The 25717-nt window shown below is 41.9% G+C and overlaps 2 protein-coding genes across 4 annotated transcripts in view; both read left to right on the top strand.

Moving 5' to 3' along the window:
* LOC129746968 (paxillin-like) overlaps positions 1–25717 on the top strand; it is a 254444-nt gene that overhangs the window by 29835 nt on the left and 198892 nt on the right. The gene's annotated exons all lie outside the window — the stretch shown is intronic.
* Positions 9199–25625, top strand: LOC129746967 (ubiquitin carboxyl-terminal hydrolase 7-like). Of its 3 annotated transcripts, none has more exons than XM_055740939.1 (4): positions 9199–9903; positions 12743–13171; positions 13514–15095; positions 22148–25625. In XM_055740939.1, the coding sequence occupies exons 3-4, from the start codon at positions 13521–13523 to the stop codon at positions 23882–23884; spliced, it is 3312 nt and encodes a 1103-aa protein (XP_055596914.1). In that variant the 5' UTR covers positions 9199–9903; positions 12743–13171; positions 13514–13520; the 3' UTR covers positions 23885–25625. The 3 variants fall into 3 exon arrangements, with proteins under 3 accessions (XP_055596914.1, XP_055596912.1, XP_055596913.1); XM_055740937.1 differs by having other exon boundaries at positions 12736–13171; XM_055740938.1 differs by lacking the exon at positions 9199–9903 and having other exon boundaries at positions 12651–13171.

Genomic DNA, 25717 nt, shown 5'->3' with positions numbered 1-25717 from the left:
ATCCGATAATATCATCTGGTTGAAAATAATCGAATTAAAACATGATGGTAATTTATATGGAAGAAATAGAAAGCATTGAAATAATCGCTAAAGGTTTTTTCATTGAAAACTCTATAGAATATTCGACCGAATATTCGGCCGAATATTCGGCCGAATATTCGTTTGGCCGAATAGTTGAAAAGGTCAATATTCGGTATTCGGCCGTTCGCCGAATACCACTATTCGGTACATCTCTATTAAAAATTGACTTGAACTACTTGAAAAGTTGACTATCTTAAAAGGTTATTGCTTTTATGGTATAATAAGATTGTAAATTCGTTCCATATTCGTTCACTTGAAGGTTTTAGTCTCAATTCGTCAGCATTTTGAACTTTCTGCTTGACACAAATATGAAATTACACCATCACTGACCTTACCCAAGTTTAAGAACACAGGCGCACATGTTGCAGTGAAACTTTACTCTCCATTCTCCTGGGCAATTGGCGGTTATTGATCCGAACGTGGATCAAAACTGCCGCCATTCCGTGCATCATCATCATCATCACACGAATGAGACAGACCTTAAACAACAGCGACCCTTAAGCCCCAACTCATTCAGTTGTGGTGAAGTAGCAGCAGCGCATTAAGAAAAAACAGGAGGAGGGCGCATTTCCTTTTATGGTACAAAAATTGGTCACTTGGCTCCGAGTCTGAGATTGTTGGCTATTGGAGGTGCTTTTGGGTTTTTTTTCTTTATTTTTGCTAAAGGCTTGATACGACGAGATTGAGTGTGGCCTTCCGTGGGGAGGGTTTTTATTTGTAAGAATATACACCGACTCCACTTCCTAGTTCAGATTCCGAAACAGGTGAAGGTCGAAGATTAACAGCTTCAGTTTCCGACCGCTTTGCGGGAGAAAGGTCTTATGAAGTGGAACTTCAAAAGACGAGCACATGTAAGGTATTATGTAGACCATCTGGTTGGTTTTTTTATATTTTTGCAACTTGAAGCCTCATTTAAATCCTATTTAACATTCAAAACAGATCTTTTTGCTTTAGGGACAATTGTTGTTCAACGTTCAACAAAATCTATCGTAAATTCGCGAAGCAACGCGATCGAGTGCCAAATTGAGTCGATCGTTAAATCTCACCATCCATGCATCCTCGACCGTGACATTCATCGTGACTCCTTGGAGGGGCACGTCCACAGACATTACTCGAGTTGGGCCGGCGGCAATTGACAGATGGTCGGCTTCATAGTTTATCTCAAGTGTGGAATCGCCGCAGCCGTGTACGCAAATCCGATCGTCGGTTGAGTCATTCAATCATGTTGGGTTAGTGTATCTGTGTATCTTCTTACTATGTATGTATGTATCCATAGAACTCGAAAACAACTTGGAGACTACATCTTGCACCCTCAACTAAGCTGCTTCTAACGCTAAGATGAATGGCCGGCCAAATGTTGATCAGAAATATGTGTTGTTATTGCTTGATCCATTTAATGAAATATGGGAGACTTGTCGATCGGGGCGAGATTGAAAATTGGATCGTGCGCTTTATAGATTTATTGCCATTGGGAGCTAGCCGGCCGGAATGCATGTCAGCGAGCAGGGATCCCCTCTAAATAGCTTAACGTTGAATCCGAATAAAAAACAAAAATACCAGCAACCGAAGTAGGTTGAATTAGCTACGTATCTCTAGCAGGTTGGTTCAGCTGATGCAACTGCATAATGGGTGTGTGATGCTGGGGAGCTGCCTATTTTTAAACTGCAACTTCATTCCATCAATTCATACAAATGTATAGATGTGTATATGTTCTTTCCGATAGGCACAAACAAACCCCGGGGATCTTGTCAAAGGAGAACGGAATGTTGTGGCGTTTTAAAGAATGGGAAGCTATTACAGTGTTGTTCGGAAATCAAAAATCGATTTCGTTGAGAATTGGTGTAATTTAAAAATGTTTAAGAATGTACACCCCAAATCCAGCCTTTACTCCAATAATCATGAGTTCCCAATATTTCAACGTCATTGGCATAAGATGTGAACGCCAGCGGCGATGATTCGATTTAAGAAGTTCAGGCATTAATCTTCCAGCGCAAACGCATTGCGTAAAGGGTGTCCACGATGAAATTGCCACACACAAAATTAATTCGGAAAATTCGAGCTTTCATCCGATTGCCATAAAATTTTCAGGGATTGAAAAATAACTATTAAACTTCATTTTACCATTTTACACCTTGGCCTTAACCCCGGCCATAAGATTCTGCGTAACCTGTGCATCCATACTTTCTGTTGTCGCGGTGGAATGAAACGCCACTTCCGTATAGCTGAACAATTTTATTGTTGCTTTTAAGCTGTGGTTTTTTAGGAAAGTTAGATTCATTAGAGTAAATTCAATAAAGGTTTTAGGTTGTAACTTACAACTTTAGTGGCGTTGTCCTCACTTTTGACGCACAACGTTAGATTTTCAGATCGCTCGTGAATCTTGCTCTAACCTACAATTTATGATTACCATATTTTACAATGCTTGGTTCAAGTTTTATGTTAGTCGTACTCACAATATTCTCCCGGCTTACTCAGCCAATATTGTAGAACAATTTCAGCGAATACTATGCTATAAGTTTGATTTGATCAAATATGGGAAATTTTCCCCGAAACTCGGTATCAAGCTTCTCTCTAACCTATATTTCCAGAAAGGTGAATTTTAATAAAGTATGTTGTTTAAATAACTATTCAGAGTACTTACGGCTTATTCAAACCCGATAATATTCACTTGACCACCAGTATCCAAGTAGTGGAATGACTAAAATACCAGTTTTCTCTATAGATTTAGAACTATCTGTAAATTTTATACTTTCTGCGATCAATTTCACGTTTTCCTCTATTTCAATCCTCTTCCTGTCTCTTTTAACCTTTACCTTCTTCTTTTCATTTCCTACTATCAACTTAATCTGTCAATCATTCCTGTTTGTATACGCCCTACACTGTTAATCTAAACGAGCGGTAACGGCTGAGCGTTACGTCGCAACGCTTTCTTCAGTTCCTCGACTGTCTTCATTACCTTAGGTCGTTTAAAAAGGTGCTGCTTCATAATCGGCCAGTACTTCTCGAGGAGGCGGAGCTCCGGAGTGTCGAACATTTTCGGCAAAGAAATTGATCTTATTATCCGCATACCACTTCAGCACGTTCTTGGAGTAGTAGCATGAAGCCAAATCCGGCCTGAAGATTTTTGGGACGTTGTGGGCCTTCAGGAGAGCCGCTTCAGGGCAGCCGCTTCTGGAGGCACTCTTTCATGTACACCTGTCCGTTCATCGTGTCCTGGGTCACGAAAGATGCACTCCGCTTCCCGCACGAGCAGATGGTTTCATAAAACAGGAATTTATTCGCAAATTTGGACATCTTCTGAGTGCGGACATGCTCCGGAACGCTGAACTTGTTCTTGGCCGTGAAAAACAGATTTGCGGGGATCTGTTTGAAGTCGGCTTTCACATATGTTTCGTCGTCCATGAAGCAACATTCAACTTTCGTCAGCATGTTGAGGTACAACTTCCTCGCACGGGTTTTGACGGACTTGTTATGCTTCTCGTCGCGATTAGGGGCCTTTTGTGCCTTGAACGTTCGAAACTCAGCCTTAGTTTTGGCCTTCTGGACAAAACTTCGGCTTAGGTGAAGCTTCTTAGCGACATTCCGAATGGAGGCGTTCGGGTTTCGGTTGAAGGCCCTCTTGTGAGTTAGTGGCGTAATGAAAGACGTCTGTTCAGATTGTACTCCAAAGTAACACTAACTATATTTTAACTAGTCTAGAAGTTTCTTACATAATATTCCTACGACTACTATGATCGGATTACAGTTTTCCTCAACACTCCTCCTAAACTGTAAGACCGATCATTATTGTTAACTTTTCCATACGGATCCTCGGAAGCGGCTTCGTTAATAAGTCTGCAACCATTTCCTCAGACGGACAGTAAACGCAGCTCACGCTCTTCTTCTCCATCAAATCCTTCGTGAAATGAAACCTTGCTGCGATATGTTTCATTCTCCGACTCAGCTTCTCCGTTGCCAACATCTTCAGACAACTTTGGTTGTCTTCCAGGATAACCAAATTCTCGGGTTCGTCGTTGAGTTCCTGCAGCAACAGTTTGAGCCAAAGTGCCTCTTGAACCGCCTCAGATAACGCAACAAATTCAGCTTCGGCAGTCGACAGGCTCACACACGACTGTTTGCGGCATGCCCAGCTCACGGTACCTCCATTCACCTTGAATACGAATCCGGTGTTTGATTTACGGTCCTCTCTGTTCTCCGCCCAATCAGCGTCCGAGTATCCGACGATGCCAGATTCACCCTGCTTGATCAATCTCAAACGATATTTTTCGGTTCCCTTCAGATATCGTACCACACGCTTCATCTCAGTCCAGTCTTCCTGTGTACAGCAACTCGTTTTTCGACTCAAAATGGACACAGCAGTCGAAATATCGGGACGGGTGTTTATTGCGATGTACAGCAGCTTTCCAATCAACTTTTGGTAGTCGGAGTTGTCTTCCAAAAGCTTACTACGAGTTTCCAACTTAATGTACCCAGGATCCAAGGGAATCTTAGAAACTTTAGCGTCGGATAATCCGCTTGATTTCACAACTTCCTGGATGTACTTGCGTTGACTCAAGAAATAATCACCATCCGAGTTTCGTTCGATCTCCAAGCCAAGAAAGAATCGGATGTCACCCAAGTCGCTAATCTCGAACACCTTCCGCAGTCCAAGGACCAACCTCTCGATCATCGACGGATCCTCGCATGCAATCACCAGATCATCGACGTAGACTAAAATGTAGCACCAATGACCATTTTCATGTTTCCGATAAAGACATATGTCTGCCTTACACCGGTGATAGCCGTTGCCCAACAACTCGTCATGAAGCTTCTGGTTCCAGGATCTGGCTGCTTGCTTCAGACCATACAAGCTTCGCTTCAGCTTGCAAACTTTGCCTTCACTGCCACTCCGAACAAACCCGCTTGGCTGACGCATGAAAATCTCCGCCTCAAGATCACCATTGAGAAATGCGGTCTTGACATCGTAATGCTTCACAGCCATGCCTTTCTTCGCTGCAACTGCCATCAATGTTCGGAATGTGGTTTGCTGAACGACCGGAGCAAACACTTCGTCGTAGTCAGTTCCATACTGCTGACTAAACCCTTGGGCGACCAGGCGTGCTTTGTACCGCAGCACTTCACCAGTGGGTCCTCGCTTAACTTTGAACACCCACTTGCATCCGATCGGTTTGCGTCCAGGCGGGAGGTCAACCAGTGTCCAGGTACCGTTGGAATGGATCGCCTTCAGTTCATCTGCCATGGCCTGCTTCCAGAAACTTGCATGTGGTGATGCCATCGCTTCGGAATAATTCCTCGGTTCCACTGCTTCCACATCGTCATCGGATGCCTTCGTCTCGCACGGTACGTCGGAATATGCCTGTGTAAGTTTTGAAACGGGTAAACCCTTACATTTGACAGAATAATCAATGTACTTGCCTGGCAGTCTGTGCTCCCGACCGCTGCGCCTCAACACCTGTGACCGAGGTGGATTTGAGAATTGTTGCGGAGGGAGCACGGTCACATCGGCACTGGTAGAGGGAATTGGTTCAACATTATCACAATCTTCAATAATTTCTGTTGATGTATCCTGATCGTCATCAGAATTTTCGCCATCAACCTCAGCATCGCCTGCAGCGTTGATTCCTAAAGGTACAGTCGTTTCCTCACTGAGACCACCGAACGATTCGTCCAATGGTACAACGGTGGCTTTCCGTTTCGATGACAAAGGACACTCGCCAGAACACTCGTCAATGAAACTCACGTCTCGGCTGATCTGGAAACATTTCGAGACCGAATCGAACAGCCGATAACCTTTCGTATCCTCTTCGAAACCAGTCAGCACGCATTCCCGAGCTTTCGGGTCCCACTTCCGTCGCTTAGGTTTGGGTACTTGCACCATCGCCTTGTTCCAAACACGCGCACATGGGAGAGGTCTGGTTTTTTACCACTCCACGCTTCCTCGGGTGTCATCGCATGGCCACTAGTGGGGGATCTGTTCACCAGATAAACCGCAGCAGCAACAGCCTCAGCCCAGAACGATTTCGGTAACTTCGCTTCAAAAATCATACACCGGGCTCGCTCGACTATCGTTCGGTTGGCGCGCTCCGCCAGCCCGTTTTGTTCCGGTGTGTACGGGACGGTAGTTTGATGCTTGATGCCCGTAGCCTGAAGATAACTTTGTAAGCCATTATTAACGAATTCCTTACCATTATCTGTTCGCAGGATTTTGATTTTCGTGCCACATTGACGCTCGGCACACGCTTGATACTTCTTGAAACAGCTGAGGACTTCATCTTGAGATTTCGTCTTCAAAAAGTACACACACATTCGCCGTGATTTGTCGTCAATGAACGAAATGTAATAGCGGTTGCCTCTCAGCGATGACTCCTCCATTGGACCAGCTATATCGGAATGGATAACCTCCAATAGTTCCCGAGCTCTTGATCCAGACTTCCCGAACGGTAAACGAGTCTGTTTGCCCATCGGACAAATGGAACAATCACGATGCTCGCCGCTGCTGATTTCGACACCTGTTGCTATGCTGGTCAGCTTCTTGATGTTACCGAAACCCAGGTGACCCATCCGTTTGTGCCAAACCTCCAACGAAGCGCTGGGAGAACACAGCATTGCTTTTCCGGACAATTTGGTTTGATCCAACTTGAAGAGATCATTCTCGATGACACCAGTAGCAATCAGCTTTCCATCCGGGTTAAAAATCTTGCAACCACAGTTATCAAACTCAACCTTGTAGCCTTTCTTGACGATTTGAACCACCGACAGCAGATTGGTGGAAAGATCTGGAATCAACTGCACGTTGTTCACCACAATGCCTTGTGGATCCTTTTGGCAAACCGGATACAATGTGCTCGATCCACAACCTTTGATGTGGATTGTCTCCTTATTGGCCGCAACCACCACACCACTAGACGATCGAACATCCTTCAGCAACGCTTGATTTTTCGTCATGTGACGCGTGGCTCCCGAATCCAGGTACCAATCGTTCTCCCCTGATGCTTGGATGGTGGACAGAACCGTACAAAATGCATCCGCTCTTTTACCTTGACGATTTTCGGGACAGCACTTTGCAACGTGTCCATACTTATTGCATTTTCGGCATCTCGGACCCTTTTGCTGCGAAAAATTCTGCTTCTGTTTGCTGTTGCTATGGTTACCACCACGTGTGTCGCTGTTTTTCCCTTAGCAACGAAAGCTGTTTTTTCACTTGGCAACGACTCTTCTTGTAACAGAATCGTTTTCACCGAATCTTCCGTTATGGCCGTTCCCGAGTTCTTGAGCGCCATCACCATCGGTTGGTACCGTTCCGGTAGCCCGGCCAATCCAATTTCGTTTAATTGGTGGCATGTTGAAATCATACGGTTCGCGTAACTTTCCATGGTCCCACAAGATTCCAGGTCGGTTCTGATGAGCTTGTAAAGCAGGCCAACTTCTCGCGTGAGTCCACCTTCCTAGAACGCGTTGTTCAGCTTCGTCCAAGCTTCCCGAGCTGTGGTTGTGTCTCGAACATGGTAATAGTTTTCCGGCTCCAAAAACAGTATGATCTTGCCACGTGCCTTCCGGTCCTTTACGGGATCAACATCTTCCAGTGTTCCATCTGGTTTGCTTCCTGGTTCGACTGCATCCCAAAGTTCTTCCACTTCGAGATACGTTTTTACGGCGAACTTCCAGGTACTCCAATTTTCCCTACCGACAAGCCTTTCGATTCCGGGATTTGAATTCGACATCTTCCAGACTGGGTCCCAAAACCTCTTGTGAGTTAGTGGCGTAATGAAAGACGTCTGTTCAGATTGTACTCCAAAGTAACACTAACTATATTTTAACTAGTCTAGAAGTTTCTTACATAATATTCCTACGACTACTATGATCGGATTACAGTTTTCCTCAACAGGCCCCAACTACGCGGTTGTGATTTTTGTTGTTGTACGGAATACTTTCTCCTTCACTTCTGGGCTCCCGATCGGTGGTCAATCGTTCCTCATACCGCTCTATCACTCCGACACCGTGTAATTTGCGGTTCCCAACGTGTTAGCGATGGATCCTCGTTCTCGTGATGAATGCGCAAGGTTTTGTCATGCACGAGCTGTTCTTTCGACTCCATTCTCGCGAGTTTTGATCACAGGACTTTAAAACTTGCAGGATGTAAACAATGCATTATGAACTAAATCCGCCCAAATTTTCATTAAATTCTAACTAACGGTTGAAAAGTTAGAGCAATTTCATAGTGTGGAAATTTCATCGTGGACACCCTTTATGTTGAATTTCAAAAGCGTTGTGCCAAGCTGATAAAATTCTAGTTGCATTTCAAGAGTGGTATAACTCCAATATGATGCAGCATAGCACTCGAAGGGCTGTTGTTATGCAAAATAGCACTTGATGTGCTGATATAGCGTAATTTAGCACTTGAATGCTGGTATAAAGCTATAAAAATGCAAAGCTTTAGCACTGACCATACTGACTGGACACTCGATTTCGTTTTCTGGATAATTTTTCCAACAGTACGCAATTCGATTCCAGAGTGCGCATCGATCGATTTGAAGAAATGCTATCCCAGTTAGGAAATGCCACCCAACATTAAAACAAAAACACGCAATTTCTACGATAAAATCGGGCTAAATAGGACCATTTTTCCTACAGGGCATTTTTTGTCAAATTTGTCAGGTTCGCCACCTGCCGTCGGTATTGCGAACCTGCAAAATCTGACAACAAAAAATTAGACAGAGAATGGTTGAAGTTTGTTCTAAGTGTCATGTCAGTGTGATCAGTGGCTTAAGTGCTACTTGGGATGGTAAAGACACGCCTTGAAGTTAACTTAGCAAGTTCTCTTATGAAAGGATTTTGAAACAGTTTATGTGATTTGTAGTCATCTATTGCTTTCAGGATCATGTTAGTTGATTTATTAATTTTAACTGTGAACTTGTTCAGTGACCGGACAGCTTCACCACGCGTTAAACAATGCTAATCAGCTGATCATCGCAGATGGCGTTACCATCGCGATGTTTATGCGAAGCCGTGGAATTCACCCCAAACTCGCGGAATCTCACCGTTCACTGTCTCACTTTCGTCGCCGTCTTTATGTCCGAGTCATTTTCGCCTCCCTCTCATCTCACCGGTTCATTTTCGCGCGGCCGTGCAGAAAAAGATTGTCACCGGATCGACGACGAAATTGCGACCGATCATGAAGGGACAAGGTCCATCATAATCATCGTGGTCCGTGGTACGTAAAGTTTGTGTAAAATATCCTCATCGGCTCGGTTCCTCTCTTGGATGTAAAGCAGCAGCGAAGAAGCAAGCACAAAAGGATTCCAAAACACAAGGACAGCGAGAAAGTTTTTGAAGCAGAAAGACACCAGCTCGTTTTCATCCCAGTGACAAATCATCCAAGCTGGCTGCCAGCAGTGGCAAGAAGGAAGAAAAAAAAGTGAATGAGTGACGCACCGAAAAACCAATCGAATTTGTGAAATTGGAAAATTGCTATTTTTACCGGAGGGAAGAACACTTAACTCTGGACTACAAGGACCAGGCAATTGATTGGCTTTGTTGGAACAGCTAACAGGATCAGGACCGAATCGATTTGTGCGTTTGTGTTCCGAGTTAATTTTTCATCGCCTTGTTCCGTTTGAGCGGAAACAAGTTGGCTGGCTTGTCATGGACATTGCATAATAAGTTGTGCTGCAAAATTTTGGAACCTTTATAGGATTTATTTTCTGGAAAAAAGCGCGGAGGAAATCGAGCGAAAGTGCTGCATTCCGGAGGATTTCGGAATTTTCATCTCGTGTTAGCTGAATGCATTTGGATAAGGCGCGGAAGAAGTAGCGCTCGCGGAAGGTGAGGTGGAAACTTTCTGATTTTTTTCTCTTATTGGCTCATCGTTTATTCGGTCATTGGGCGTGTGAAGGGAAAGTGAGCTGGATTGCTCACCGGTCACGATTTCAGCTCATCCCGTGAGTCGTGTGAGTGCTTTGTTTCGGTTTCTGAAATATTTTTGTTGTTTTTATTCGATGTTCGACAATAGTCGGTCTGGTTAAGCCTTTTTGGTTTACTTTTGAAATCCTTTTGTCCTTTGAACAGAAAATCTAGTTTATCTTTTCAGTCATTTAAACCTTTTATATTTTGTTGGAATTAAGGAAATATTGGGTGTTTAAAAATAAATGAATAAAAAATAATGGTCGATTTTTCATTTTCTTGATCTCAAATTTTTTTCAAGAATCGAAATCTGATAAACTGAAATACATTCCAAATTTGACGTGTTTTTGTTTTTTAATGAGATAAAAAGAGATTAAAAGATATAAGATTCAATTGTTTTCAATTAAGTTTTTCGATTAATTTGGAGCAGTGCTATCATTTTTTTTTCAAATTTTCCATATTTATGTTTCGCCGATGTTTTGATTATTAGTTAGGTAGTTGGAGAGGTGAACAAACTTTTTTTTTGATTGCTAGTTCAGTCCAAACTACCCCTTGAATGTACAAACTACAAACGAATTATCCCTGAATATATACAGTCTTTTACAATGTTAACGTGTTTAATGATAGGAACTTTAATGATTGTGACATAGGCAATTTTTTTTTTAATAAAAGTAATATTTTCAAAACATATTTTTGAAAATATGATATTTTTTTAAAGCTGTAGCGCAAGGTTAGATTACTTACCTAATCGAATTTTTATCTCACAGGCCTATTCTAAAAGACGTTGTTAAATATTTAGTTTTCTTGCCCTACTAATTTTTAATTAATTTTTTGTCCTCGTTCAATGAAAAATCCGTTACAAATGTACTTAAAATTTCCTTGACATAATAAAAAGAGCTGTGCTTAAAGTTTACGTCTGTTACTGAATCAACAACAACAACAGATGTTTAACAAAGTTTCACTTTTAAAGATACATTGCTTGGGAAAAAATTGAACAGTTTTAGGTACATTTAATTCCTCTTTCCTGGCATCACTAAAGAGCGTTCGTTATTTTTTAAAATTCAAGGTTTTTGACGAACAACTTTCTTCAAGACTGCAAAGTGTTTCGACTTATGATTTATACAATAACTTAAATTTCTTTTAGTTTTAAATTCGTTCAAAATTTCATCAAAGTTCTAATTTGTTACTTCTTTCCAAGTAGTCAAAATTGCTCATTGTTTATGAGAAAACTGAACACTGAATTGAAATCTTAATATTATCAAAACTCGGGTCCTTGAATTCGACCTTAGGGAATAGCAAGCACAATAAAAATGTAATTTCCATGCCTCATTCTTGTGTCACTTCTCATCTTTGTACACAAAGTGGTGAGTTGTGAGTGAATTTTTTTAATTGTGGGATTTGTGCAAATGCTCACCAAAATACTGTGAGTAGCCAGAGTGCCACAAATCACAAGAAGAGAAAAGATGAGTAGGGCGAAAAATTTGCTCTGTGTCAGAAAGAGAAAGCGAAAAAAGCTATTTTTTGTTTCGCTTTTGCTGGAACTGTGATGCAATGGTGAATTTAAGCGGCAAAATTCAAGTCAAACACATGCAGTTGCGTGTTTTAGAGGATTTTTTTTCTATTTCTATGAGTTTTTAAAATTAATTTTTCCAAAACAAACAATTGTTTCAAATTTTTATTGATCTGTTCAATATATTTCAATAAACAAACATGAAACAACTTGAAACTATCACATAAACTTGTTCTTTGAGGAAAAATGTTGAACAATATGAAGAGATTAATCACCGTAATTTATGTTTGTTACTTTAATTTATCGGCCTTATCGGTGAAAAGTGATTTTCTTTTTAGTAGGGACATCTAAAGATTATGATTTTTTTTTTATAGATGGATAGAAGGTTAGATAAAATGAAAGATGGTGAAAATGAGTGGGTAGAATTTATTTAGAAGCATTATCATGACATATCAAATTTTTTGTTCCGCACGGGCCAACTACTATGAAGTGGTAGATACAGATAGAGTAGATCTACAACCACACATTAGTAGGCCAAGCATGGTTCGCCCACAAACGGGAAAACTTGCAGTGCGAACGAACAAAAAGATGATATGTGATCGCTCCGATAAGCTCCCTTTAACTCAGAAACTAATCTATCGATGTATATAGTTTTCTCAGAGCTTATCTGAGCGATCACATACATCTTTTTGTTCGTTCGCACTGCAAGTTTTCCAACTTGCCCCGCCTTGAGACGGGGTTTATATTTTTTATTTTACCTTATTCAGGATACTTTTTTTTAATCATGAAATGTTTTTTTAGTCCAATTTTTGAGGCTTTTATAATGACAATTTGTCAAAAATATGTCATTTTCAGTTTTCTCATGTTTATTAGTATCTCTTGCTGTAGTACGGATTGTTTGTCTACAAATCAATAAAACAGAAAAAAATCCGACCATGTTTTTAGGGTTAAAAAACATTTTACCGAAATTTCGGCAACTCGTTTTGCTGAAAATTGAAAAAAGAAACCTCAAATTTTCTTATCAGTTTCTCCCACTGTCTCGAATTTGACAGCAGGTGAGAAACAAAAGCACTTACTCACTACTCACGCAACGGATGAGCTGGATGAGCGCTTCCATTCCTGTGCCCGATGATCGCGGAACGATGACAGCGGGGGCCAGGTGTAAAACGAGATTCGCAGATTTTGCGTTACTAATTATTGTGTCTTGCATATTTCCGTATTTTGTGTCCGTTTTTCTGCGTTAGGGTGCAGGACCCGATTGCTGGTGTCCGCTGAAAGGAAGCGGTAACTGGTGGCGCTTCGATTGGGAACCGGAAGTTGGGGAAATTTCCGGTCCAGGATTCAATCGGATTTCGGTCGTCTCTGTTTTCTGGAGGGACAAAAGGAACGTCACACACTGTTATAGCTAAAGTGAAGTGAAGCGAGGAGCAGGAGAAGAGCAGGCTTCCATTTTGCTCGTCGAGGCATTTTGACAGCTCTCTTTCTCGATATTCCGTGTGTGTGGTTTTTCGGGCGAAGAACGTCAAAAGATTTGTGCAAACTATCGTGAGAGGCCTTGAAGAAAAGAAGCTGCCAAACGGACCTGTGTGACCCGTCGGAAAAGTGTCCATTTTCCTTGGCGAAGCGGATTAAAATCGCCGACGAGCTGGGATTTCTTCCGTCACCGGACCCGGGCTTAAAGTACGTATTCAAAAGTTGGCCAAGTCGGCAGCCGGGGGGCTTCTGTCGGGGTCCTTTTTCCCCGCAGACTAGATTTCCTTCGTCGTTTTTTCTGAAAGTTTCTTTTTCTTTTCTTTTTATTCCATCCCTCCGTGACGACCCAACTCTTCTGTTGTGTGTGTCTGTCTGTTTTTTTGTGCGACCACGAATCTCCGTATTCGATCTGCTGCTGTTGCTGCTTTTCTGCGCTCTCGTGTTGCAATCGCAAATAACCTGCAAAAAATATCCCGCAAATCGATAACTACTTGGGCCGAAAAAATGTCGTACCATGACGGAACCGAAACGTTGTAAATACGCCTCTAGCCCCGCTATGGATTTCGACAAGAACGTAGAGGCCATGGATACGCAAGACGATAACGAGATGGATCCCCCAAACGTTCAAAATTTGGCCCCAGCCCGGGTCAACAATCCTACAAACGGCGGAGGAGGAGCTGGCGCTGGTTCGGAACAGATGAGCATGGACGATCAAGACAATCTGGATGACGAAGTTCGATCGGAAGCAACGTTTAGCTTCAAGGTGGAAAATCTTAGCAAATTGACCGATTCGGTCCTATCACCGGCATACTATGTACGCAATCTGCCCTGGAAGATCATGGCAATGAAACGTTCCAACGAGTCCAATTCGCCTCCCAGCAAAGGGTTGGGCTTTTTCCTGCAATGCAACGGGGAAAGTGACAGTACCAATTGGAGCTGTGCGGCCTCGGCCGATCTCAGACTGCTCTCGGTAATCCCGAGCCGTGAGCCATTTGTACGCAAAATTCGTCACACTTTCTGCCGAGCAGAGAACGATTGGGGATTTTCGTTCTTCATGAACTGGCAAGATATCCTGAATGCAGACAACGGATACATCCAGAACGACACCATCACTTTGGAAGTGCATGTCATTGCGGAACCACCGCGTGGTATATTCTGGGACTCGAAAAAACACACCGGCTACGTGGGTCTCAAAAACCAGGGAGCAACCTGTTACATGAACTCGTTGCTCCAGACACTTTATTTCACCAATCAGCTGCGTAAAGCCGTCTACAAAATGCCAACCGAAGCTGATGACGATTGCAAATCGGTAGCCTTAGCCCTCCAGCGAGTCTTTCACGACCTGCAAACCCAGAGCAAACCCGTTGGAACCAAGAAGCTCACCAAGAGCTTCGGCTGGGATGCTCTCGATTCGTTCATGCAGCACGACGTTCAGGAATTCCTCCGGGTCCTGCTCGACAAGTTAGAAAACAAAATGAAGGGAACATCCCTGGAAGGAACCATCCCGAAGCTGTTCGAAGGCAAAATGATCTCCTACATCAAATGCCAAAACGTGGACTACACCAGTCGCCGAACCGAAACCTTCTACGATATTCAGCTCAATATCAAAGGCAAAAAGAACATCAATGAATCGTTTAAAGACTACATAGCGACCGAAATTCTCGATGACGACAACAAATACGACGCGGGCGAGCACGGCCTCCAGAAAGCAGAAAAAGGCATCGTTTTCAGCAAATTTCCTCCGGTGCTGCATCTGCACCTGATGCGGTTCCAGTACGACCCGATCACCGACAGTTCGGTAAAATTCAACGATAGGTTCGAGTTCGACGAAAAGATTCACCTGGACCAGTTCCTGGAGAAGCCCGAGGACACCCCGGCCACCTACATCCTGCACGCCGTTCTGGTCCACTCCGGGGACAACCACGGGGGCCACTATGTGGTGTACATCAATCCGAAGAACGACGGCAAGTGGTGCAAGTTCGACGACGACGTCGTTTCCCGCTGCAACCGCACCGAAGCCATCGAGCAGAACTACGGCGGCCAGGATAACGACCTGAGCATCCGGCACAGCAGCAACGCGTACATGTTGGTGTACGTGCGGGAATCCGTCATCCACGAGGTGCTGGAAGAGGTGAGTTTTTTTTCGGATTTTTTCATCATCATCATCAGTTAGTGTTTTGTGATGTTCCTCTGTTACGAAAAAGTGCGTGGGTGGCAGACGGTGTTTGCGCGTAGTGGCCATCAAGGATACGTGGGAAGTGGGTGAAAATTTTCTCGGACGCGGCCGATATAAACAACCTTAATGTGGCCTTCAAATAAGAAATTGTAACAGATTGTCAAATTTTCTGGGAAAGTTGAAACCTTGAATTCAGTTTTTAAAACTGCTAACCGTTGGCAAACTCCACACGAGATGATAAGTTTGACCAAGCCTTACAGTTCTCTATGTGTTTTAATTTTCAGCATTCTGGTAGAAAACTTTCTTAAAATTCTTCTTTTTTATTGTTTTGAAACGATGGTATTGATTTGTTTCAGACTGTTTATTACACATTTCTGGATACATCGACTAGATCTGGCAGACTTGGTTAGTGGCTTTGTTGATCCAATAGCAATTTGGATGTTTTTATTAAGTTTTTATTTTCAAAACATCCTTGAAAATCGTGTTTTTTTTATAAATTTTAGCGTAACATTTCAAAAGGGCGAAACTGCCAAATGTAAACAAATCGAGTTAACGGTCATTCCGGATGCACGCGGTTGCACTTTACCTATCAAACGCGGCTTCATCTTAAAATCACTTAAAACTTTCAAAAAATTGATAAAATTCAATTGGGCGAAACTTCCTGTTGATGCATTTTCGTTGGAACGTGAAGTTACGCCTATTCAAAATGGAGTGAATTTTTCTATTCGTGTAGAGCCAAAAGGCGTAACTGAGTTGACCGTGTGTGACAAAACGGCCTAATTAGTTTTTGCGTGTAGGATGAATGGGCGTAACTTCAAAACCAAAACAAAAACGGCCGATCAATTGGGCGAAACTTGCAGGCGTAACTGAAATCGAAAACAATAATAGGGCGAAACTCGAAAATCTCTGAAATTACGCGAAAAAAGTTGAAGTTCTTGACAACCATCGAACAATAAGTGATTTGATTTTGTTGAACAAAAAGTGGTCGATTTTATAAATAGGATTTGAATAGGTGTTCCGAATTTTCAAACGCGTTTTTCTCGTTTCGAGCTAACTGCTAGTTTCGCCCTTTTTAAATGTTACGCTAGAATTGGTAATAAATAGTAGGAAACGCCTGATTTTTTTCTTTTAAAAAAGGGTTAAATTTGTTTTGCTTCGCATCAACTCCAGCTGTCATTTTACTTCGTATAGTTCTGCAATTCAATCTGCTGAGAAAATACGCAACATTGACTGTGATTTTCATTCAAATTTCATCTGAGTCACATGTTCTGCAAATTAATCTGTATTTTCACCACTAATTTCAAGAGTTTTTCTCAGGATAACCGTCAAATAACACATCAAGGATCTAAAACTTTTTGCAACCTTACTCATTCGTTTTTCACAACGAATGAATCAAATCTTTCTTATTATGTTGTTAGCAGTGAATCAAAAATCGCCTACTATCGAAAGATAATGACATTGTTCCAACTTGAACTTTTCATGACAAAAAAAATAAAACGGAACGATAAAGACAAATTTCTTTGCTGATTGATTCCGATAATATTTTTTCATAACATTCGTTTGTTGCTGTTGAAAAATATAAGGATAAGCGGTTCCGAAAATAGCAACTAAAACGCATCGGATCATAGCTTGAGAGATATTGAAAAAAAGCTCTTGGCCTCTTCATTAAGGAAATCGATAGGAGAATCGATTCGGGGACACTGGGTCGTGGCCATGGCCAATCTGGCCGGTTCCGGAATGAAATATGTCAAAGTTATCGGATTGAAGCTTGCGACATATTAATGAAAAGCTCATGTCCTCTTCATGAAATGAATCGATAGAAGAAGCGATTCGGGGACACTTGGTCGTTGCCATGGCCAATCTGGCCGGTTCCGGAACGAAATATGTCAAAGCTATCGGATTGAGACTTGCGACATATTGATGGAAAGGTCTTGGCCTCTTCATAAACGAAATCGATAGGAGAATCGATTTGGGAACATTGGGTCGTGGCCATGGCCAATCTGGCCGGTTCCGGAACGAAATATGTCAAAGTTATCGGATCGAGATTTGCAACATATCAGTAGAAAGCTTTTGGCCTCTCCATAAACGAAATCGATAGGAGAAGTGATTCGGGGACGCTTGATCGTTGCCATGGCCAATCTGGCCGGTTCCGGAGCGAAATATATCAAAGTTATTGGATTGAAACTTTCTACATATTGATAGAAAGCTGTTGGTCTCAACATGAAGGGAATCGGTAGGAAAAGCGATTTGGGGACACTGGGGCGGTGCCATGGCCAATCTGGCCGGTTCCGGAACGAAATATGTCAAAGTTATCGGATTGAGACTTGCGACATATTGATGGAAAGCTCTTGGCCTCTTCATGCAGAGAATCGATAGGAGAGGCCAAGAGCTTTCTATCAATATGTCGCAAGTCTCAATCCGATAACTTTGACATATTTTGTTCCGGAACCGGCCAGATTGGTCATGGCCACGACCCAGTGTCCCCGAATCTATTCTCCTATCGATTTCGTTCATGAAGAGGCCAAGAGCTTTCCATCAATATGTTGCAAGTTTCAATCCGATAACTTTGAAATATTTCCTTCCGGAACCGGCCAGATTCGCCATGGCCCCGACCCGGAGGGGCCCTTCATATAGAGGCCACGAGCTTTCTATCAATATGTCGCAAGTCTCAACCCGATAACTTTGACATATTTAGTTCCGGAACCGGTCAGATTGGCCATGGCCGCGACCCAGTGTCCCCGAATTAATTCTCCAATCGATTCCCTTCATGTTGAAGCCAAGAGCTTTCTATCAATATGTAGAATGTTTCAATCCGATAACTTTGACATATTTCGTTTCGGAACCGGTCAGATTGGCCATGGCCACGACCCAGTGTCCCGAATCGATTCTCCTATCGATTTCGTTTATGATGAGGCCAAGAGCTTTCCATCAATATGTCGCAAGTATCAATCCGATAACTTTGACATATTTCGTTCCGGAACCGGACAGATTGGCCATGGCCACGATCAAGTGTCCCCGAATCACTTCTCCTATCGATTCCTTTCATGAAGAGGCCAAGAGCTTTCTATCAAATATGTCGCAAGTCTCAATCCGATAACTTTGATATATTTCGTTCCGGAACCGGCCAGATTGGCCACGACCTCGACCTAGTGTCCGTGTACTACTTCTAGCATGGTTTCCCTTAAAGTTAGGCTAAGAGCTTATGATCTGGTCACATAATTTTTCATTATAACGAAATCAGATAGATTACCCACATAAGCAAAGCGGATTGTCCCAAGTTGTAAATTTCATGACAATTTCACATTAGAATTTGTCATTATCTTCTCAACGACGCGACAATTCTCGATTGCCTATTTCATTTTGTCATGATACACATACGGGAGAGACAAAAGGCTGTCGCACAGAGAGAGAATAAAGACAAAACAACACGCCGACTTTGTCGCTTGTTTCAAGACAATATCAGGGACAATTTGATTCACTGGTTGTTAGTATTTATTTTGAGAGAATTTTACCAACACGATCATTATTTTTCTCAGAAAAAAAAGATAAATTAAAAGAAAAAAAGGTTTTTCCGAGATTTTAATCCTTCAAAATGACTTATCCCTACCCCACAACTTTTGGAAAAGATCGAATGTATAAGTTCCAACATGTATGTTTTAATTACACTTTCAGCAGGTTAAGTCCAAAACAAGAGCTGCTTCACCATCACCGATGGCCAATAAACTGGTACAAACAACGGATGATTCTCGGCAGGATATGACTAACGTTGGTTCCGAAGATATCTTGACTCAGGCGCAGCTCTGGGAGAAAATAAAAGAATCCTTATCGAAAATTGAAACCAAGCTGGATAATTTCATAGCCGGCTTAGAAGAGCAACAATTAAAGAAATTGCTCAGAACCAGATGCAAGAAGGAACAAGTTCGATGCCTTGTTGGTGGTACTAGTTCAGAAATAACCAAGTCGACCAAGGCGCTGCTAGCAAAGTCTCGCAAAGTTATCACAGCTGGCACATTTGCTTTAGCTTATTTTATATTACTTTATTTCTTTCTATTGTATTTACTTGATCCATTCAAGTCTGAATGGATGTGATGGGAAAAACGTTAAGCGTAATTACCCATCAGAAATGGAAAATTTAATAATACAAGCTTCCCAGGATATTAAAACTAATAGGTACTTTATACCGAACATTAAAAAATGTAGATAAATTGATTTGTCAGAAAATAGAAGGTATTAGCGCATTAGGCTGCGTTCTGATGATACTAAAATATTCGAAATTTAATACGCAATGCAATTTTTAGATAATAATTGTTAACAATTAATCAATAAAATCAGAATTCCTCTCATTGTTGTTAGAATGAACACGATCTATTACCCGTAATGGTTCTGAAAAACTGAAATAATTACATAGTTTGGAAAAACACAAGTGCAGTTAAATTGTTATAAACAGATTACCGAAAATTAAGCTGTTGACGTCTGTAATACAAATGCAAGCATCCTATTGAGGGACAGTCAGCTTTTTAGTGAACCGATTATTCATATCCAGTTAGGTTAAATATACTTCTATTCTGTTTCCGATTCGATGAAATTTTGTTTTTATTTCTTTTATGATCACGGCATTTAAAAATTTCCCACAGAACTTTTTCAGATTTCTGCGTCCGATTTCTGATCGGTTGTTTTGTTTGTCTTAATATCTATTTGTTGAAATGTTTAAGACTTCCGAAATTTTTATTTCTTGTATGATTTCTTATGCATATATTTTTTTATTTCTGATGTTAGATATCTGTTTTCTACTTCTGATTTCTGATCCATGATTTATGATGCAGGTTTCGGACTATCAATTCTAATATCTAATTTCTTATGTTCGATGTCGGATGTCTAATAATTTATGCCTGATGTCTGAGGTCTGATATAAGATTGGTCGATCTGCGATCATCTTTGGAAGTCTAAAATCTTATGTTTGATGTTAAAATCCGACATTAGGCTCCGACACATTTGAGGCCTGATGAATGATGTCTAATATCTTAACCTTGAAGTCTCATGTTTGTGAATTGATTTCTGATTTATGCTTTTTAGACTATGTCTTAAGTTTGAAGTTTCACGTTTGAAGACTGATGTTAAATGAATCATCAAATATAAGGAAAATCTTAAAAAAAAAATAAAATTGAAGACAGATATCTTATGTCTTAGTCTGATGTTTAAAGTCGGAAGCATGATATCTTTTGACTGAGCCTGATTTTAAGCCTGATGTTTGATAATTGATGTCTAACGTAAGCTATCTGAAGTGAAGCCATTCGGCCGAAGGTCGTTCAGCCGATGGACGTTAGGCCGAATGGGCTATCTGGCCGAATATGCCACTAGGCCGAAAGGGCGCAAGGCCGAAAGGATGTTCGGCCGAATGGTTACTAAGCCGAATGGTCACTAGGCCGAATGGTCATTTGGCCGAATGATCATTTGGCCGAATGGTAATTTGGCCGAATGGTCATTTGGCCGAATGGTCACTAGGCCGAATGTTCTTAAGTCCCAATGGATGTTAGGCCGAAATGTCGTAAGGCCGAAAGGTCATTAGGCCGAATGGTCGTAAGGGTAAATGGATGCTAGGCCGAAAGGTCGTTAGGCTAAATAGTCGTTAGGCTGTATGAACATAAGGCTGAATGATCTTCATGAATGGTTGCTAGGTCAATAAGAAACCTTTTACACTTGTCTGCATGCTAGGCCGAATGGTCGTTAGGCCGAATGGCTGTTAGGCCGAATGGCAACTAGGCCGAATGGCCACTAGGCCGAATGGTCGCAAAGCCGAATGGTCGAATCCAGCCGTACATCGATTCGGCCTGATGACCATTCGGCCTGATCACTTTTCGGCCTAACGACCATTCGGCCTAACATGCAAAAAAGCGATAAAATATCTAGCATAAATTCGGCCCAACGACCATTCAGCCGAACAACCATTCGGCCTAGTGGCCATTCGGCCTAACGACCTTCTTACATCCATTCGGCCTTACGACCATTCAGAATTATGACCATTCGGCCTAATGACCATTCGGCCTAGTGATCATTCGGCCTAACGACGATTCGGCCAAGCATCCATTCGCCCTTACGACCATTTTGCCCGACGACCGTTCGGCCTAACGATCTTTCGGCCTTGCATCCATTCGGCCTTACGACCTTTTGGCCATACGACCTTTCGGCCTCACGACCATTCGGCCTAATGACCATTCGGCCTGATGACCGTTGGGCCTAATGACCATTCGGCCTAATGATCATTCGGTCTAATGATCATTCGGCCAAATGACCATTCGGTTAAGTTAACATTCGGCCAAATGACGATTCGGCCTGATGACCATTCGGCTGAATATGATTCGGCCAAATAACCTTCGGCCTTATATCCCATTCGGCCTATTGTCCTATTCGGCCGAACATCCGTCGGCCTTTTAACCCATTCGGCCTAGCGACCTTCGGCCTAACATCTCTCGGCCTATCGGCCTTCGGCCGAATGTCCGGCCCCCATCTGAAGTCTAGTATCTGATGTATAATACCTGAATTTTGATGATGGTCAAGACCTAAATTTTAAAACATATTTGGGTTTCTTTGTTTATGATTTCTTATACTATTTGTTTTTTAATATTCCATCATTACTCAATTCTAATGTGAATCTTACTTTCGTTTCATCCAATAGCCGCAAGTAATCAATTTTAATCCAGTTGCAAGCAATGAGCAAGGAGATGAATGAAGCCTCGCTTGAAGTCAAACTGAAGCTTTGAATTCTAATTTTGGAAAATTATTTTTCAAATTTTTTTTTCTGATTTGTTATGTTTATATTGACGACACTTTTTCAAATTAATAATGGTTTGCTGTCAATTGAAAATCGATTGAAATGTCTAAATTTTGGGTAAGATTAACAGGATATGAGGAATAGTGAAAAGTTTGCCACCCACCGCACAATTCGTACAGAAAGGTGATCCCCTAAATCCCGCTTGGAGCAAAATATTAATAAAACATAAACATTGTAGGTAAAGAGCACCGATATCTCCGAGGAGCTGCAGGAGCGTCTGGATGAGCAGCGGCGCATCCAGCAGTGCCGCCGAACGGAACGAACCGACGCCAACAACTACATGAACATCAACGTGCTGCTGGAGGACTATCTGGAGATCTACCAGAAGTCGGACCTGTTCGATCCGGCCACTGCCACCTACCGGAGCTTCAAGGTGCGCAAAAGCATTACGATCGCCGAGCTGGCCACCCTGTTCTCGAAGACGTTCAACGTGGAACCGGATAAGATGCGGATGTGGACGGTGCTGAAGGATGGCATGAGGATACACAAGTTTCAGCTCATCGATCAGACCTCGAACGAAAGCTGCAGCAAGCACGGCTATCCGGACCCGAAGAATCCGTGGATCATCTTTCTAGAGCTGGCCTCCCCAGAAACCGGACAGCTGCAGCCGATGGAGCAGAACGATTTGCTGATATTCTTCAAATCGTACGATCCCGTTGAGAAGCGGTTGAATTACTGTGGCCACGGGTTTTTCAAATCGTACAAATATCTGTCCAACGAAGCATTTCACAAGGAGTGCATCAGAAGGGCGCACTTTGAACCGGATACGGAAATTCAGTTGAACGAGGTCACAGATATTAATAAGGCGGTTAAGATGCCTGAATATTTTGTGATCGATTCGGGTCTGACTATGCCGTACAATGGGTCCATTATTATCATTGAAAAGGTAAACCCGGGAGTGGAAAACTTGGAGTTCCCGAAACTGGACGACTACCTGAAAGATTTGTACTGCCGGATCGAGGTGGTATTTGTAGATACGCTGAATCCAAATGATACCGGGTTCATACTGGATCTTTCGTCGGAGTCCAACTACGACCAGATCGCAAAGGCTTGTGGTAGGAGGATCAATTGTAATCCCTACGAGATACAGTTTTTCAAATGCAAGAACCACACCGATATTCCCGGACCACCGCTGCCCTATACCTTCAACGGTTCCCTGAAAGATATTTTGTGTTACTCAAAGGCTAAACCGGTCCGAAAGTTGTTCTACCAAAAGTTGTCCATCAGTATAAATGAGCTGGAGAATAAGAAACAGTTCCGCTGTTTGTATCTGATGCCGAACCTGAAGGAGGAAAAGGAGCTCATACTTTACCCAAGTAAGAACGGGACTGTGATGAATCTGTTGGCGGAGGCGGCCAAGGTGATCGAATTCAGCGAAAATAGTACCAAGATGCTGAGAATATCGGAGCTGTCGAAGAATAGGCTAGCCCCTGGACCTTCGGAGGACACTCCTCTAGACCAGTTGCACGACTATACGGAGAACACCTTCGTGCAACGAACGGCCATCAGTAATCAGAAAATGTACCGCATCGAGGAAATAGCCGAAGACGAAGCAAATTTATCAGAAAACGAAATGCTCGTGCCAGTGCTGCATTTCACTAAGGACATTGGTAGCATTTTCGGTATTCCCTTCTTCATCCGGACGGTGCATCACGAAACCTTCGGCACCCTGAAGGAACGCATCAAGAAGAAGTTGAACGTCTCAGACAAGGAATGGGAGAAGTACAAGCTAGCCATTATCACCGAGCATATTGACTATATCGACGACGAGATGATCAAAATTAACCTGGACATGTTCCGAGCGGATCCAACTGACCCGAGCTCCCGAACCTATCTCGGATTGGAGCACATAAACAAGAACACCAAGCGAAGCAGGTTCAACTATATGGAAAAGGCGATCAAAATCTACAATTAAGAGTTTACTCTCATACCCTTGTTTATGTTTCCTTCAAAAACCCCAGGCATCGTCCCTCTTCCCGGCAATAAAAGAAACAAAATATTTGCTTGAGTGTAGCGTTGAGCTCTTGCTTGCCCACCAACAACAACAGCACCGTCATATTGCTTCCCCAAGATAAAACAAACGCTTAACCGAAATAAAAGATATACACACACTCACATAGAAGAAATCACAACAGCATATTCGCCACAGCCACACGTGCTAAGTAAAAAAAAAAAGAAAAGGCAAACAATTTACTATTAATTTTATTCAACTATTTAATTTGACTCCAAAACTTCAGGTAAAAAGTTTTGAGGTTGGTTCACCCCTCAGATTTCTCATTGTGTGGTGTTGTAGGAACGTTCCAAAACAGACAAAAAAACGCAAAAACTGAGAAGGAAACATGTTCTATGATGGTCTAAAGTCTAAAGTCACACGCAGATTGAAAGCTGTTATTATTTTTTTATTAACATGTTTTTATATCAACCAAGTTTAAGATGAAATAGGCTTAAAAAATAATTGAGGAATTTAAACAAAACAAAAAAACTAGAATGTACTAATTATTATTAGCTATCGACAAAGACGTCTAATGTACGTACACCTCCCGAATCCGGTTACATTGGTTGTTCATCATCATTCTTCACTTCAAAATTAGTGTCCACCACAAAGATAGATTATTCTAGGTAGGGTAGTGCTCCCCCCGCGGCTGCTCACTCACTCACTGACGACCAACCCTCATGATGACGCTTGTTTTCAGTTGGTAATTTATTTACGTTTGTTTTTGAGTCCTTATTTTTCGAGGTACCCTGTCTACGACCTCTTGAGAATGCATTCTTTTTAAGTTTGTGGGTCCCATGACGCCTTCAGTTTATCTCTCCGTGATCCAGTTTTTGTCCAATTTAAATCAGTTTATCATGTGATACACAGAAAAAAGTTTTGTCCTTTATTCAACCGAACGCCTACACAGCTCACTCGATGTGAAGTCAAAATTAATAAAAAAAAAACGAGAACTGATGAAACAGTGACAGTATATCGTTTATTTGTATTTAAAATGATTATAAAAAATACATCAATTAAAATAACAGATTGAAAACAGAGCAAAAAAGGACGGGAGAGAAAGTAAATACAGTTAAAAATATAAGACTATTAAGAACTCTAAATCTACGCTGCAACAGCCGAAAACGAAAATCTAACAAAATGAAGTTATCTAGAGACAAAACGCCGCCGCAACTCATTGAAGATCGCGACCGAGACCGACTGTAAAAAGAAGAAAAGAATGCCTGCAAGTCAGCGAATAAACTATAAAATAGATGAGGATAAAAAAAGAGAGAGGACAAAGGAAAAAAACACTAGTTTGAAGGATAATGGAATAGGTTCTATCTAATCTGTCTGGGGCATCGTTTCTCTGTTCCTCGCGTCCGTCCACCCACCACCCACACATGATGGGGTGACTTACCTGGCTGAAAAATTGATATGGGGACCCCAAAATGAGAGGGGTAGTCAAACTACCTCGAGGTGGAAAAGCTGGAAAAGCCGAACGGGGCGGCGCTCCTAGGAAAATGTGAAAAAAGTACACGGAAGCAGGAAACGAGAGCGATCAAAATAAGCAAAAAAAAAAACTAAAATGGAAAAACACATGGATGGAGCTGATTATTGTAATAAAACAGTAAAATTATAAAGTCCTAAAAAAACAATAAAACAAATTGTTGAAAAAATAAGATAGATGCGTTTAATGTTTTATTGATACCTTATTACCAAAATTTACTTACTAACGATTTTTTTTAATGAGATTGTAGGTAACATGAACAATTT

This window comes from Uranotaenia lowii, chromosome 2 (genome assembly GCF_029784155.1).
Source record: "Uranotaenia lowii strain MFRU-FL chromosome 2, ASM2978415v1, whole genome shotgun sequence".
NCBI classification, from domain to species: Eukaryota; Metazoa; Arthropoda; class Insecta; order Diptera; family Culicidae; genus Uranotaenia; species Uranotaenia lowii.
This window is presented reverse-complemented; position numbering and strand designations above follow the sequence as displayed.